Genomic DNA, 12,610 nt, shown 5'->3' with positions numbered 1-12,610 from the left:
TGATATTGGCCCATTACATTACCATATTACAAAAAAAAAAAAAAAAAAAAAAAGAAAAATCCAGCATCTAGACAGTCAACTGCCTGAAACTAGTTATTACCACACTGAAGGTCTAATCATTTCAAATAGCTCTTCTGACTAAGAAAAGACTAGCTCAAGAATGGTATGACCATCACAGATTATACTCATTATAATTTACCCAGTAATCAATTAGAAATATCTGTAACCCTCTGAATCAGCAAACACCCCCCCAAACACAAAACAAATACCAAACTTCATACCAAGATGACAAATATTCCTATTTGCAATTAACATATGAAAAGCAGCACCATTTTTAATATGCCGTATCATATGGTGCCTGTTTTGAGACCTCTGTTCCTGGAATGCCTGAAATTAACTTCAAACAATAAGTTATTATATATTGAGGTTCCCTGTATAACTCGGTTAAACATTAGCTTGCAGAAACAATACCACCAAGTTACACAGTTCAACCCTCTCCCACACTTTTAACACAGTGGCATAAAAATATACTTGGAGACAAATTAAACTACTCACTTCTTAGGAGTAAAGGGCAAGAAAGTATGACAGCTACTGTAGCTTTCTTCCAAGCTCGCTTCAACCATTAATTTTGTGTAATTGCATAAAATGACGTATTAAAGAAGCTTATCTGATTTTATAAGGAATGAACACCTGCTGTTTCCACTGCATTTAAAAGCAGTCTCAAGTAGTTTTGATCCAGCCCACAGAAAATGGCACACATAAACCAAAAGAATACCAGTACTTACAATATAGCCAGCATAGTCCTCATTCTCAACAAAAGAGTCATGAAGCCAAATAAACTCTTCGTGTTGCCGGACAACAGAAAATTCGTTTTGTTTGAAATTTGGTAAGGAACTCTAGAAGGGTAAAAGGAGGTAGAATTATGGGGGGTAAAAGGAGGTATGGAGGAAGAAATGCGCAACAAAAAACAAGGTTTTTCATTACTACATGAGATAAAAACCTTGAGGGAACAACAAAAGTTCATACCACAGTAATTACCCTCATCTTAATTAGTGCAGCAATCAACTGGCATGGGTTGCCATAAGAGGTTGTGGAGTGCCTGCTCTAATCAACACATCTAGTATCTTTATCAACTTAATCCTGGAGCTCCATTTAGTATCTTTACTGATGATCTGGATGAGGGGACCAAGTGCCCCTTAGCCAGTTTGTAGATGACACCAAGTTGGGTGGAGGTGTTGACCTGCCAGAGGGCAAGAAGGATCTGCAGAGGGATCTGGCCCAGCTGGATCTATGGGCTGAGGCCAACTGTAGGAGCCTTCAACGAGGTAAGGAGCCAGGTCTGCACTTGGGTCACAACCCCAGACAGTGCTACAGGCTGGGGACAGAGCAGCTGGAAAGCTGCCCAGTGGAAAAGAGCTTGGTCAGCAGTGGCTGGACATGATCCAGCATGTGCCCAGGTGGCCAAGAAGGCCAATGGCATCCTGACTTGTATCAGGAATAACATGGCCAGCAGGACCAAGAAAGTGACTATTCCTCTGTACTGGGCACTGGTGAGGCCACACCTCGAGTGCTGTGGTCAGTTCTGGGCCCCTCCTGACAGGACAGACACTGAGGGGCTGGAGTGTGTCCAGAGAAGGGCAACAGAGCTGGTGGCAGCTCTGGGGCACAAACCTGATGAGGAGTGGCTGAGGGAGCTGGAGGTGTTCTGGCTGAAGAAAAACAGGGGTTGACCTTATCACTCTCTACAAGCATCTGATATGAGGCCGTAGCCAGGTGGGGGTTGGTCTCTCAAGTAATAGGTGAGATGACAAGAGGAAACAGCCTCAAGTTGCACCAAGGGAGGTTTAGATTGGATATTAAAAAAATTTCATCATCAAAAGGGCCGTCAAGTTTTAGAAAGGGCTGCCCAGGGAAATGGTGGAGCAACCATCCCTGGAGGTATTTAAAAAACATGTAGGTGTGGCACTTGTCCCTACATGGTTTAATGATGGACTCAGCAGTGCTGGATTAACGGCTGGAGTCAATCTTAGAGGTCTTTTCCAACCTAAGTGATTCTATGATTCTGTAATTGAAACCCAAATGGACAAATGCTGAGCAACGTGCTCTTGCACACTCTAAATTAATGGTGAGAGTGAAGGAGGAGATAGGATTAATGATGTCCAGATATTCTATTCAACTTCAGTTATTCTGTCACTCTGCAATCAATAAACATTCAAATCTAAAAAAAGCCATAAACAACAGTAATTAAAAATGATCCCTGAATGTAATACAATTACAAAATATGCTTTTAGAATCTGAAAGTATAATAAGATCTAATCAAATTAAAAAACTATACTGAAGTATATTCATGTATATTAAAGATTCTACCTGCAAACAGGCTAATTAATAGGCATGGGAATGGCGTAACAACACATCAATGCAAAAAAAAGTGAACACAACTTTCTTCTAAACAGTTTCTTAACTCTTAGTCATCTTTTTCTTATGCACCGCAGCTACATAGCCTTGTAAACATGAGATAATTCTACTTTCTCATTTCCTCTGGATTGTGTTACACTTTGTTTCAACAAACAGTTTAAGCACACTCTCTTTTGTATATAATTAAGAATTGCTGCATGTACAAACCCAAGTTTTACCTTTGTATGGACTGTGAATTTCACTTTATCCCTCTCACTCAGTGCATCTGAGATATCCACTTGCAGAGCAGCATCAGTCTGGAGATCTACATTTATTGCTCTAAGCTGAAGGAAAATATATTTAGCTTAAATTTTTTTTAAAAAAAGGTAAACTATATTTCCCTTATTCTTTCTTTGAAATGAACCCTGATCCTGTAATGCTGAAGACAGATCACAAAACCCCCAACATTAAAAGGTTATTTCCAGCAGAAAAAGAAATTCCAGCAGTACTCCTTATGAACAACCATACAAATAATAATCACCTTTACAGTATGCCTTGTTAGTGCACTATTTTCATTTCTGTAGATTGTTAACTTGCTAGTAATTGAAATGCTCAAGACAAAGTACATTTACAGATAGCAACAAGTTTGGTAGGTTTTTCTCTTTATTGTCCCCATTCCTCTGAACTGACAAGCTGCTCTAAATATACTTGTAAAGGTAATTATAAAGATATTAACAATTGGAAAGGTACTTTTAAGGAGAAAAGTGGCTCTATATTTCAAAGAAGCAAGAGCAGTTACAGACTTGATTTACTCACACTGTCTTATTACACTATTCTGTTCAACATATCTCATCATGTAATGAAAAAGCTTAAAAGAATATCCTGAACTTCACAGAGATAAGTCTTCTTGGAACTATTGTTTTTTCCGAAAAACCCCAAAGCAAAACACTCAAACCCAAGACTTTGATGTCTTCAAAATGAGCATGAGAAATGGCAGAAGTGCAAGGAATACATGTGTTTTTTTCTACAAGACATGAAACCTGAACTCTTTCACAAAATAATTCCAGTCACACTGGAGAAAAAAAAAAAAAAAGAGAGACAATGATAAAATACAGCAAAACTGAAATGTTATCTGAGCACCACAATATTTGGCAGAAACCAGACCAAAGGCTTCGGTACTTAGCGTAACCTCATCTAGAGCCCAACTGGAAATTCAAGTCCCCTCACCCTTGCACCCTTGTTGCTCTAGAGGAATTTGTCCCATGACAATTTCATCATCATGGCCAACATACATTTGGAATGTTTTTACAAGCACTAATACTAACCCTGAAATCTTTTCCAATCACATTGTCAAAAAATATTTCAACATCATGCTCACAAGGCATACTTTTTTTACTGAGACACGGTGTTTTCTCTGCTGCATTTTTTCTACAAATATCCCACTCTACGGTATAAAAATGCTTTACCATACAGATTTGGACTTTTCTCCATAAATTTTTTCAAGATTGCATTTTTAAGTCAATACTTAAGTACAAAAATGCTTTAAGTATTCTCAACACATAGTAGGGAAGTTACACATGAGCAGATTTTGAAGGTAACACTGTGAGGCACTGGAAAAGCTCTAGGACAGAAGCATCAACTGCCACACCTTGTTTTCCATAAGTTACCTTTACATTAAATCACAGTGGTCAGATCCCAGGCTAGTGTTGCTGTTAACCTCGATGCAAGGACAACTCTTGCCTATGTAGCAGCAACCAGACACATGGATCTCAGAATTAGTGTGTTAAAGCAAACCAGAATCGTGCAGTCCACCATATTCTGCTAAGGCTAGCAAAATGTAACTGTTCAAAAGCTCTGACACATAGCTTTTCCTTACAGTGAAGTTGGAAATCATTAAAATGACTGCACAGTAACATATTCACACGCGTGATTCAGGCACTGCCTTTTGTTTTGTTTTCCCAAGGTTTAGAGGGTCACTGCCTCACACAAAGGCATATTATCATGCAATGGTTTCTTGCAGATCACTTCTCAGAGGCACAATCTCCTAGCTCCTACTGAGCTTCCACAGTGCTTACCATCTAATTTAGGAAAGAAAAATATAATGACATACCAATGTCTCCCTTATGTCATGACACCACATTTTTCAGCATGTAAAAAGGTTTTTGTGGTTACATTGTCTGGGGTACTGTTTGTTTTTCTCTGGTCCCCCCAGAATACATTAACAGACTGAGTACTCTCAGCAAATAATCTGGATTATCTAAATGGTATTTCTGTAATCTTTCACAGGTCACAAATATTTCTACCAAAATACTTTTGCACCTCCTTTTTTTTTCAAAGTGGTACAATACAAAATTCTAGAATTCAGTGTAACAGCTGATCAAGTTTGCCATTAGAGCATATCCAGTGCAGTGCAGCCTGATCATATGCACTATTCCCAACTTAATATACAAAAGTCCTATCTGTGCTGAGAAAATTAAGAACTAAATATGACAACTTCACCCATGACATACAGCTGTAAAGGACTATTTGTTTGCTTTATACTGAGTTAAGTTTGTAACAGTTTTGAAGAGTTTAATCACATGTTAAGTTATGCCATGTAGCCTGACTGCCAACAGGGAATGTTTTCATCTGCAATGGTAATGAAGCATTTATGAAAGGTGTCAAAGACAATCAGTAAGTTGAAGGACTTTAAATATATTCATGTGACACAATGAATCACATTGCATTACTAGAAATTGAATTCACAAACATCATCACACCACAAACTTAAACAAACTCTGCAGCACTACTTCCAAAATAAAACTGCCACCAATGGATGGTTTTCTAGTGACAAAGGAAGTAGAAAATGAAAAAATAAAAGAGGTCTGATACAGATGAAAACTGAAATGAAAGTACCTTAGAGTAAGGAAAAAATAGAGATAGGGTAATCTTGGCCCCCTTCAAGTCTAATACATACAACGATGCAAAATAATTTTATGCTTACATATGTTATCTACATCCATGCTGAACAACTTGCAAAACAAAACCTGATTTAATTACTTTACAGTTTCCTATGCTATACCAAAGCTATACCAAGAAAGTTCCTGTTCTGTTCAAAGGGTCTAGAAAACAGCAGAAGCCAAAACCCAGGCCAAGGGATGTTACAGTACTAACTGAGAACACAATGCAAGCAGAGCATTTACATCTAAGCTCTTGCTTAAGGATCAATTATACTTCAAATGATAATGGAAGGAATCTGGTACAGACAAGGGAAACAACCAAGTGTTACATTCCTAGGTAATGTCATCCATTAACAGTAACTTTCCTGCTCTAAGCTCTTTCAAAAATGTTAAAGAGTAAAAAGGACCCTATCTTCAGCTGGTTCTTTACAGGCAAATACACAAAACAAGGGGACAAAGAATACCTTTACAATAAAAGCTTTTGAAGTGTTTTCACAGCATTAAGCTTCCAGCAGACCTGTTCTAAAGGATAGCTCATTTCCACTGAATGAGTGTTACCTAAAGATTATACAGATATAAAATACACACTAGGCAGTACTAATGGAGCAATACTACACCACTTCACAAAGATGTATTGTTTATGTTAGAGAGAGCACAAAAATCCCAACAGGACCCAAGTTACACCAAGGAAACTCAATCCTATCCTATTTCCTAAGTGAAATTCAGAAAAGCAATTCCCACAAGTTCATTTTATGCAGACCATTTATAATAAGTTCCTTCTACAGACCACCCACTGCTACTTCCTCAAAGAGGATTCTCAGTGCTCTGTTTTACAGTTCTCCAGAAAAGGCTCCATATGGTGTAACACCATTGTCTGAGAATTACTCTTCTGTGTGGCATCAGCATAAATTCCAGCCCTCTTTCATCCCACCACCCCAAGATTAAATTTAACACAACTGTAGCCAACAAACGTTCCTGCAGCAGCAGAAGTACAGTTGTCACAGCAATATCTGAATTCAACAGAGGCAAGAGTATTGATTTTCAAAACTAAAAGCTCAATTACTCCGACTAGAAGTTACCATCCATGCTTACAAGTAAAGACTTGACCTACTCATTATTTAATTGCAGAGAAAGGCAACAAATCAGAACTAGGGAATGACTTTTCATATGAAAAGATGCTTATTTTTACTACTTCTACTTAGAAAAAAGTATTACAGTTTTGAAGATTAAAGCACAGCAAATCCATTCATGAACAGACTGCCATATTGCTTTTGATTAACTTCCTGTATCACAAACAAAATCATGCAGATAACAACCTGTGTTTTAACTCCAGGCATTTAGACGAGAAAAAATTAAACCCTCACAGTGATTGGGGACTGAAAATAAGAAACCCTTAAAAAACTAGGGAAATGAGAAGGCCACTGTTCTAGTTTAATTCCTCAGTACTGGATGAAGATGCAGGAGAGAAAAAAAAAAATTACTGTATTTGGCCAATTGAGATGGTAAGTCTTACAACAGTACAAACAAGACTGCTAAGAGATTTCTTAAGGTTTTCAATTACCTTGTGAACTCTTTATGACCTGTAGCTTTAGAGGGAAAACTAATAACCAGCCAAACAAACAAGTTTCACAGGAGGTCAGATTCACATTGTTATGTTCTACCTGCACCTTCAGATAAAGGCAACTTAACTGTGCACATCAAAGGCTGTTCCTAAGTACCAGGGAGAACCTATGTAAAACACCTACATAAATAAAATTCCACAGTTATTAAGGTCTTCGATCCTTGCTCTTAAGACATTCAAAGGACAACAACGACAACCTCCTCTCTCTTTTATCTCATATTCTTAGTAAAGTAGCTGTACCCATAAAGGCAACAGCTTTACAGTGGCCAGAATTGGCCTGATACAATATTAGAATGCCTTTTTAAATTTCTGGCCATAAACTGGAACATAAAATGCACTGAATTTAACATCTGACTATGGTGTGCATGATAAAACATCACACCAACACAGTGTGTCTCAGATTTTTGTATTTTTAGTAATATATTGTATGCAGTCACTTCAATAATCACCAACAGCCAAGGGAACCGAAGCGACCCTGAAGCTGCTCTCCTACCTTGCTCACAGTTGGTCCTTCTCAAGATACTAAGTGACAGGGATAATCAGTCTGACTAAATTGTACTAGGTTAGCTGATTTGTTGCTTAAGTGAGGCAGGCAAGTTAAATAAAGATGGACACAGCGGTCAGAACAGAAACTAAGGCCAGAAACAGAAGGGCAGAGAAAAAGGTTTTCTCAGTAAGAAACACAATTGTGGCATCCTGTCCCACCAACAGAACTTCTCTTCAATAAAGAGTTTATTATGCAGCATGAGCCTGCAATGTAAATGTCCCATTGTTATCTTACGGGAGAGCCCCCTGGGCCTGAAGGGAGAAGGGAGGGCAGGACTGCATCACCCAGGCCCTGGATCGCGGCTGGCGATGGAAGCTGGCGCTCCCCAGGGCTGCTCAGCCTGGGCAGGACCGGCCCCGCCGGGCGTGTGCAGCGGGAGAGCGGGGGCCGCAGCGGAGAGCGAGCATCCATCCCCGGCCACAACCCCCTCCCAGCCATTCCAACGACAGCATCAAAGAACTGTCCTTCCAAAACTTGGGTGACACAACAATGAAGGGCACACGCACACAGACGCCGATATCACTGGGAGGTTGTGCCAGGAGCAGATCCCGGCGGGCGGGCGGGCGGACGGACGGACAGACAGACAGCCCGGACGCTCGCAGCCCAGCATCCCGCCTCCGTCCGACACCCACGCGGCGGGCTCAGGCCAGCAGCGCCCGGAGGCCCCCGAAGAGGGGCCGACCCCGTTTCCCCCACGCCCAGCCCCAGGCGCCGGGTCCCGACGCCTCCCCGCGGCACTTACACCTCGGTCCTCCTCCGAGAGGAAATCTGGGCCGTCGTCCGAGCCTTCCTGCTTGGGGGCGAGGCGGCGGCGCAGGCAGGGGGCACGGAGGGGCACGGCCGGCGGCGGGGAGGGTGAGGGGAGACAAAGCGCACAGGTTAGCGAGTGCCCGGCCGCGCCGCCCGCCCTGCCCCGCCCCGGCCCGGCTCCGCGGCCGCCCCGGACCCACCATCATGGCTGCTCGCGGCGCTCTGCGCCCGCCGGAGCCGCGGCCGGGCGGGGCTGCGGCGTGCGGGGCGTGGCGGGGCGGGACAGCGGCGGCGAGCGGCGCCTCTCGCGAGGGAGCGGCCGTGAGGGGAGGGAGGGAAGAGAAGAGAAGAGAAGAAGGGAAGGGAAGGGAGGGCGCCGGGCGGTGCTTCGGCGGCGGCTGCGGGCGAGGGAGGGGAGCGGGGCCGGCCGCACCCAGGGCGGTGGTTGCTTGTGTGGCGGCCGCGCGGTGTTACCGTGCGCTGCTGGGGCTGGCGGGTGCCGGGACGCGGCTGCTGAGGGCACTGGGCTTGCCCCGCGCGGGGAGCGGCTCTGTCCGCTGGAACGCGGCGGCAGAGGCGCGCCGGCCCCCGGAGGTGCGGGCAGCGCCGAACCCGCAGAGCCGAACCCGCAGCTCCGGCCGCAGGCCGGGGCCTCCGCGCTGCCCTGCGCCGCTCCCCGGCATTCGTGCGTGACACGGGCTGCGCACGTTTGTGCAAGCCTGGGTGTGAATCTGTGCGATGACAGCGCGAGAAATTAAGAGGCTTATAATATGGCTTTGATCTTTGGGCAGTTACGTGATTTAAGATTGATAGCTGCCTGTTTCACACCATGGAGTGGAGCCTTTAAATCCTGCTTTGTCTAATGACAGTGGAAAAGGTCAGCATCCACACAGTAAAGCGGATGTAAGCGTGGAGGGACTCTATGCCTGAGGCTGCGTTTTTGTGTGAATCAGAGCTAGAACGGCCAAGAAGCGGCCCCAGGGTGAGGTTTTGTAATCAGCACGCTCCATCTCGGTGTTGCCGAGGGATGCGGGCCGGTGTGGACATCAGCGCTCCCGTGGGCCTGCACTCACACAGAGGAGGGCACCAGCCCACCTGCAAATTAAGACTGCAACAATTTCGTGGTTTCCATCCTAGCTGGCTCCCTAGCCAAGTCCATCGTTAGTTACAAGCACGAGTGGGACAGGAGCACCGCTTGCCACAGCAGCACCATGTATTTAGGTGAAATTAAGCCCATCAGGAAACTGCACCTTGAGAAACCGTGTTTGTGTAGCCTCAAGATAAGTGAAGATAATGCTTTCTGAACTGCACACTGCTTAGAAGGCTGCTTTAGGACTCAGAAAAGGAAATTGTCTCCTGAAAATTGTTCTTAGTAGGGAGAAATGTACTTGAGTATGCATTTTGTAAATAATTTTAAAAGCTGTTCTTTAAACAATTTTCAAGTATGCAGCCTGTTTCTCTCTTGATACAGAGGTGCAACATTATCCAAAATACTGACTTACTTCTGAGGTCGAGAGAAATAAAAATATTTTATGAAGTATGGAGAAATATGAAAGACCTCTGGTTAAAGACCAACTTTGTCATTCCGAAGGGGTAAAGACAAAAGCGCACAGAAAACTGATTTCTAGGGGTTCACCTGTATCTGTGCACATTCTGGGTTCAGTATCGTATACCATTCCACTCAGCAAACATCTATTTTTATGGGGAAAAAAAAAATTGGGGACAGATTGACTTTGCTTTCTTAATATTTATTATTTACTGCTGATACATTTTATTAGAACCAAAGAATCCAGGTCAAAACATTGAGGAAGTGCTTCACGAGGAGCAATGACACAATTTTTTCTTACAGGGGAGAGCTAAGTGGATCAGCAGACTAGTATGAATCTAGCAGGATGACCAAAGGTTATATAGCTTTCCAGTGTGGCTCTGGGAGCATGGGCTGGTCATGTTTTGCTTGGCACAGAGGCTCATAAGGGACCTGGTCTGGTAAAAAGTGTCCCTGCATTCAGAGGCATTCAAACAGGTGATCTTTAAGGTTCCTTCCAACCCAGCCTATTCTATGATTCTGTGATTCTATGGTATTCCATAACAGCAGTGGTACTATGGCTCTAAAATTTGATACCAAAAGATGATTAAAAAAATACTAATCTTTGATCCTGTCCTGATCAACTTATCCCAGGCCCATGTCTTTCCCACTGGTGGAGCAATGCATGCTGCCTGCTGTTCCAGCTTCAGCAGCCAAGACAGATGGTATGTGCCATGGGACACCCTGGCCAGGAGGTGGGAGAAGAACATTACCTCTTCTCACTGCTCTTCTCTCAAGACTCACTTTAATCAACCTGCTCTGCAGCTCCAGGAGCAGTTTCCTTTGACAGCTGAGCTCACCCTACCTAACGAGTTTCCATCTTGACTGTTTGCACACTCTTTTCTATGTCTATACAACAATAATAAATCAAGCCAATGAATTAAATATAACCCAGGAAGAATGAAATTACAAGTTGCAACTGAGACAATCTGACAGTCCTTTGGTGTGACCGCATTCCTTCCCTCCTCCACACACCTGGCTGTCTACACCAGCTCTGGTCTTCAAGCAGGCCCTTACTCCTGCCAACCTATCTCACCAGCAGGAAAATTACATGGGATAGAGGAGAGGGAAACTCTTTTAACAGTGAGTTCCACTGACTCTGATAAACTGTATGGATGGCCCATATAAATGCAGTTCAAAACCAAAAGGAAAGGAAAGTTGGGGCTTTCAAATGACATATTGAGAACTTATTCCCTTTAGTAGCAACATCCTCCTTTAGCTCCAGGACACATTTTGACTCACTCAGCTACTCATTTTTGGTCTCATTTTTCCTCCCTTTTTTCCTCATTTTTTCTATTCAGATACCATGTTTTCTTAGTCCCATTTAAGATGCTAAACCCTTGAGGCAAAGATCAGCATTATCTTGAGTTTACAGAGCTGTAAATAGAAGGAGGAAGCGAGCCCGTTCTAGATGGGGGAACGCTGCCGCGCTATTGTAACCCGTAGGGCTCCCGATTTTGAAAAAACATCCACCTGCAAAGACCCATAATGTCAGTAGATGGTGCTATATCCATATGTTTCGGAATTCTTTTCGGCCGAGGTTTGTCCAACCAGTAGCATTTCCTTTGTGTTTGAGCGTGTTATCCCTGGAAAATCAGAAGCCATACAATTTAAGAAATATTTGGCTTTTGTCAGAGAATCACTGGGGAGATCTTCAGTCTTCCCACTCCATAGCATCATATCATATAGTACTGTCTGCACTGAATGACTCACCATGGAGTGATTCAATGGATGCAAGCGTTTGATATAGGCAGGAACTGTAGTTCTGGTATTTCATTAGCTGATATGTTTGTTTGGTTGGGTTTTTTAAGTGTGAGGAACTATTCTTCATGCACTTTTTTCTTTTTGAGAAGTTTCTCGACTTTCCTTTCTAAATCTAATTACTCAAAATTTCCTTCCAACTACCTCATGTACTACTGTTCATGTGAAGCTCAAATAGAGCATCTTGCTGTGGTTGTAAGGACCAGCTTTCCTGTATCTCAGTAACAGATTGATTCCTCCTTTTGTTTTGAGATAAAAACACTTTATACCCTTACATACTTCATTTCAATTTTCTCTACTGATACTAACTGAAACTGTATTAAGGACCCAGATCATTAAAGCTTTATTGGTGGTGCTTTTTTCTTTTTTTAATGACAGAGCAGATAATTACATTTTGTAAAAGATTAATCAATATTTACCTTTTGTTTCTGTGGAAAACTAGATTTCCAAGGGTAATGTTCTCAGAAGTTAAAGGCTGAACAAGAAAAAGGATACAAAACCTTAAAAAATCTGTCTAAAAAGCTCAGTTAGCAATAGAGGCTTTTTACCTGTTATGGAGATAGATCACTTTATAGCAAAAAATTACTATCAAATGGATCATATTTCCTTAGAAACAGAAAGAGGATGTGATATGTAGGATTAAAAGAACAGACAGGGAAAATTGTATAATATTATAGAGAAGAAAGAGAAACATAGCTTAGTACTGCTCAGTAACTTCTAGACACTCTGAGGAACAGTGATTTCCATAAGAAAAGAAAAGAAATATCTGTTCCTCAGTGTGGAATAGTCTTCTGTGAATTCCAAAGCATAATGGGGACATATGCAAATAGTAAGGATGTGTGGGTTTCTATTCAGACTGCAGGGACTCAGAAAAGGCTCACTCTGCAGTTTTAAAAATCCTGGCTTCCTTGTGCAAGAGGCTGACTGCATGTATGAAGCTATATTGTAATGCAATTCAACACACTTCTTCCCTAGGAAAGAATCAAATTCTTTCTTTTTAAAATTCATTGACA

At 42.4% G+C, this 12,610-nt stretch overlaps 1 protein-coding gene across 2 annotated transcripts in view; it reads right to left on the bottom strand.

The window, feature by feature from the left end:
• Positions 1–8,556, bottom strand: part of SNX6 (sorting nexin 6) — a 29,670-nt gene extending 21,114 nt beyond the window's left edge. The window contains exons 1-4 of one of the 2 annotated variants that reach the window (XM_071426911.1): positions 8,452–8,556; positions 8,244–8,291; positions 2,634–2,738; positions 786–896 (exon numbers count right to left, since the gene is read on the bottom strand). In XM_071426911.1, coding sequence (XP_071283012.1) covers positions 786–896; positions 2,634–2,738; positions 8,244–8,291; positions 8,452–8,457 — 270 coding nt within the window. In that variant the 5' untranslated portion in view covers positions 8,458–8,556. Of the gene's footprint in view, positions 1–785; positions 897–2,633; positions 2,739–8,243; positions 8,295–8,451 lie in introns of both variants that reach the window. The other variant, XM_071426910.1, reaches the window with a different exon arrangement.
• Between the last annotated feature and the right edge of the window lie 4,054 nt (positions 8,557–12,610).

The sequence above is a fragment of the Agelaius tricolor genome, unplaced genomic scaffold, assembly GCF_023055355.1.
Source record: "Agelaius tricolor isolate 1412-34295 unplaced genomic scaffold, bAgeTri1.0.p SCAF_5, whole genome shotgun sequence".
Taxonomy (NCBI): domain Eukaryota; kingdom Metazoa; phylum Chordata; class Aves; order Passeriformes; family Icteridae; genus Agelaius; species Agelaius tricolor.
The sequence above is the reverse complement of the archived record's forward strand: the minus strand, read 5'-3'. Positions and strand labels throughout refer to the sequence as shown.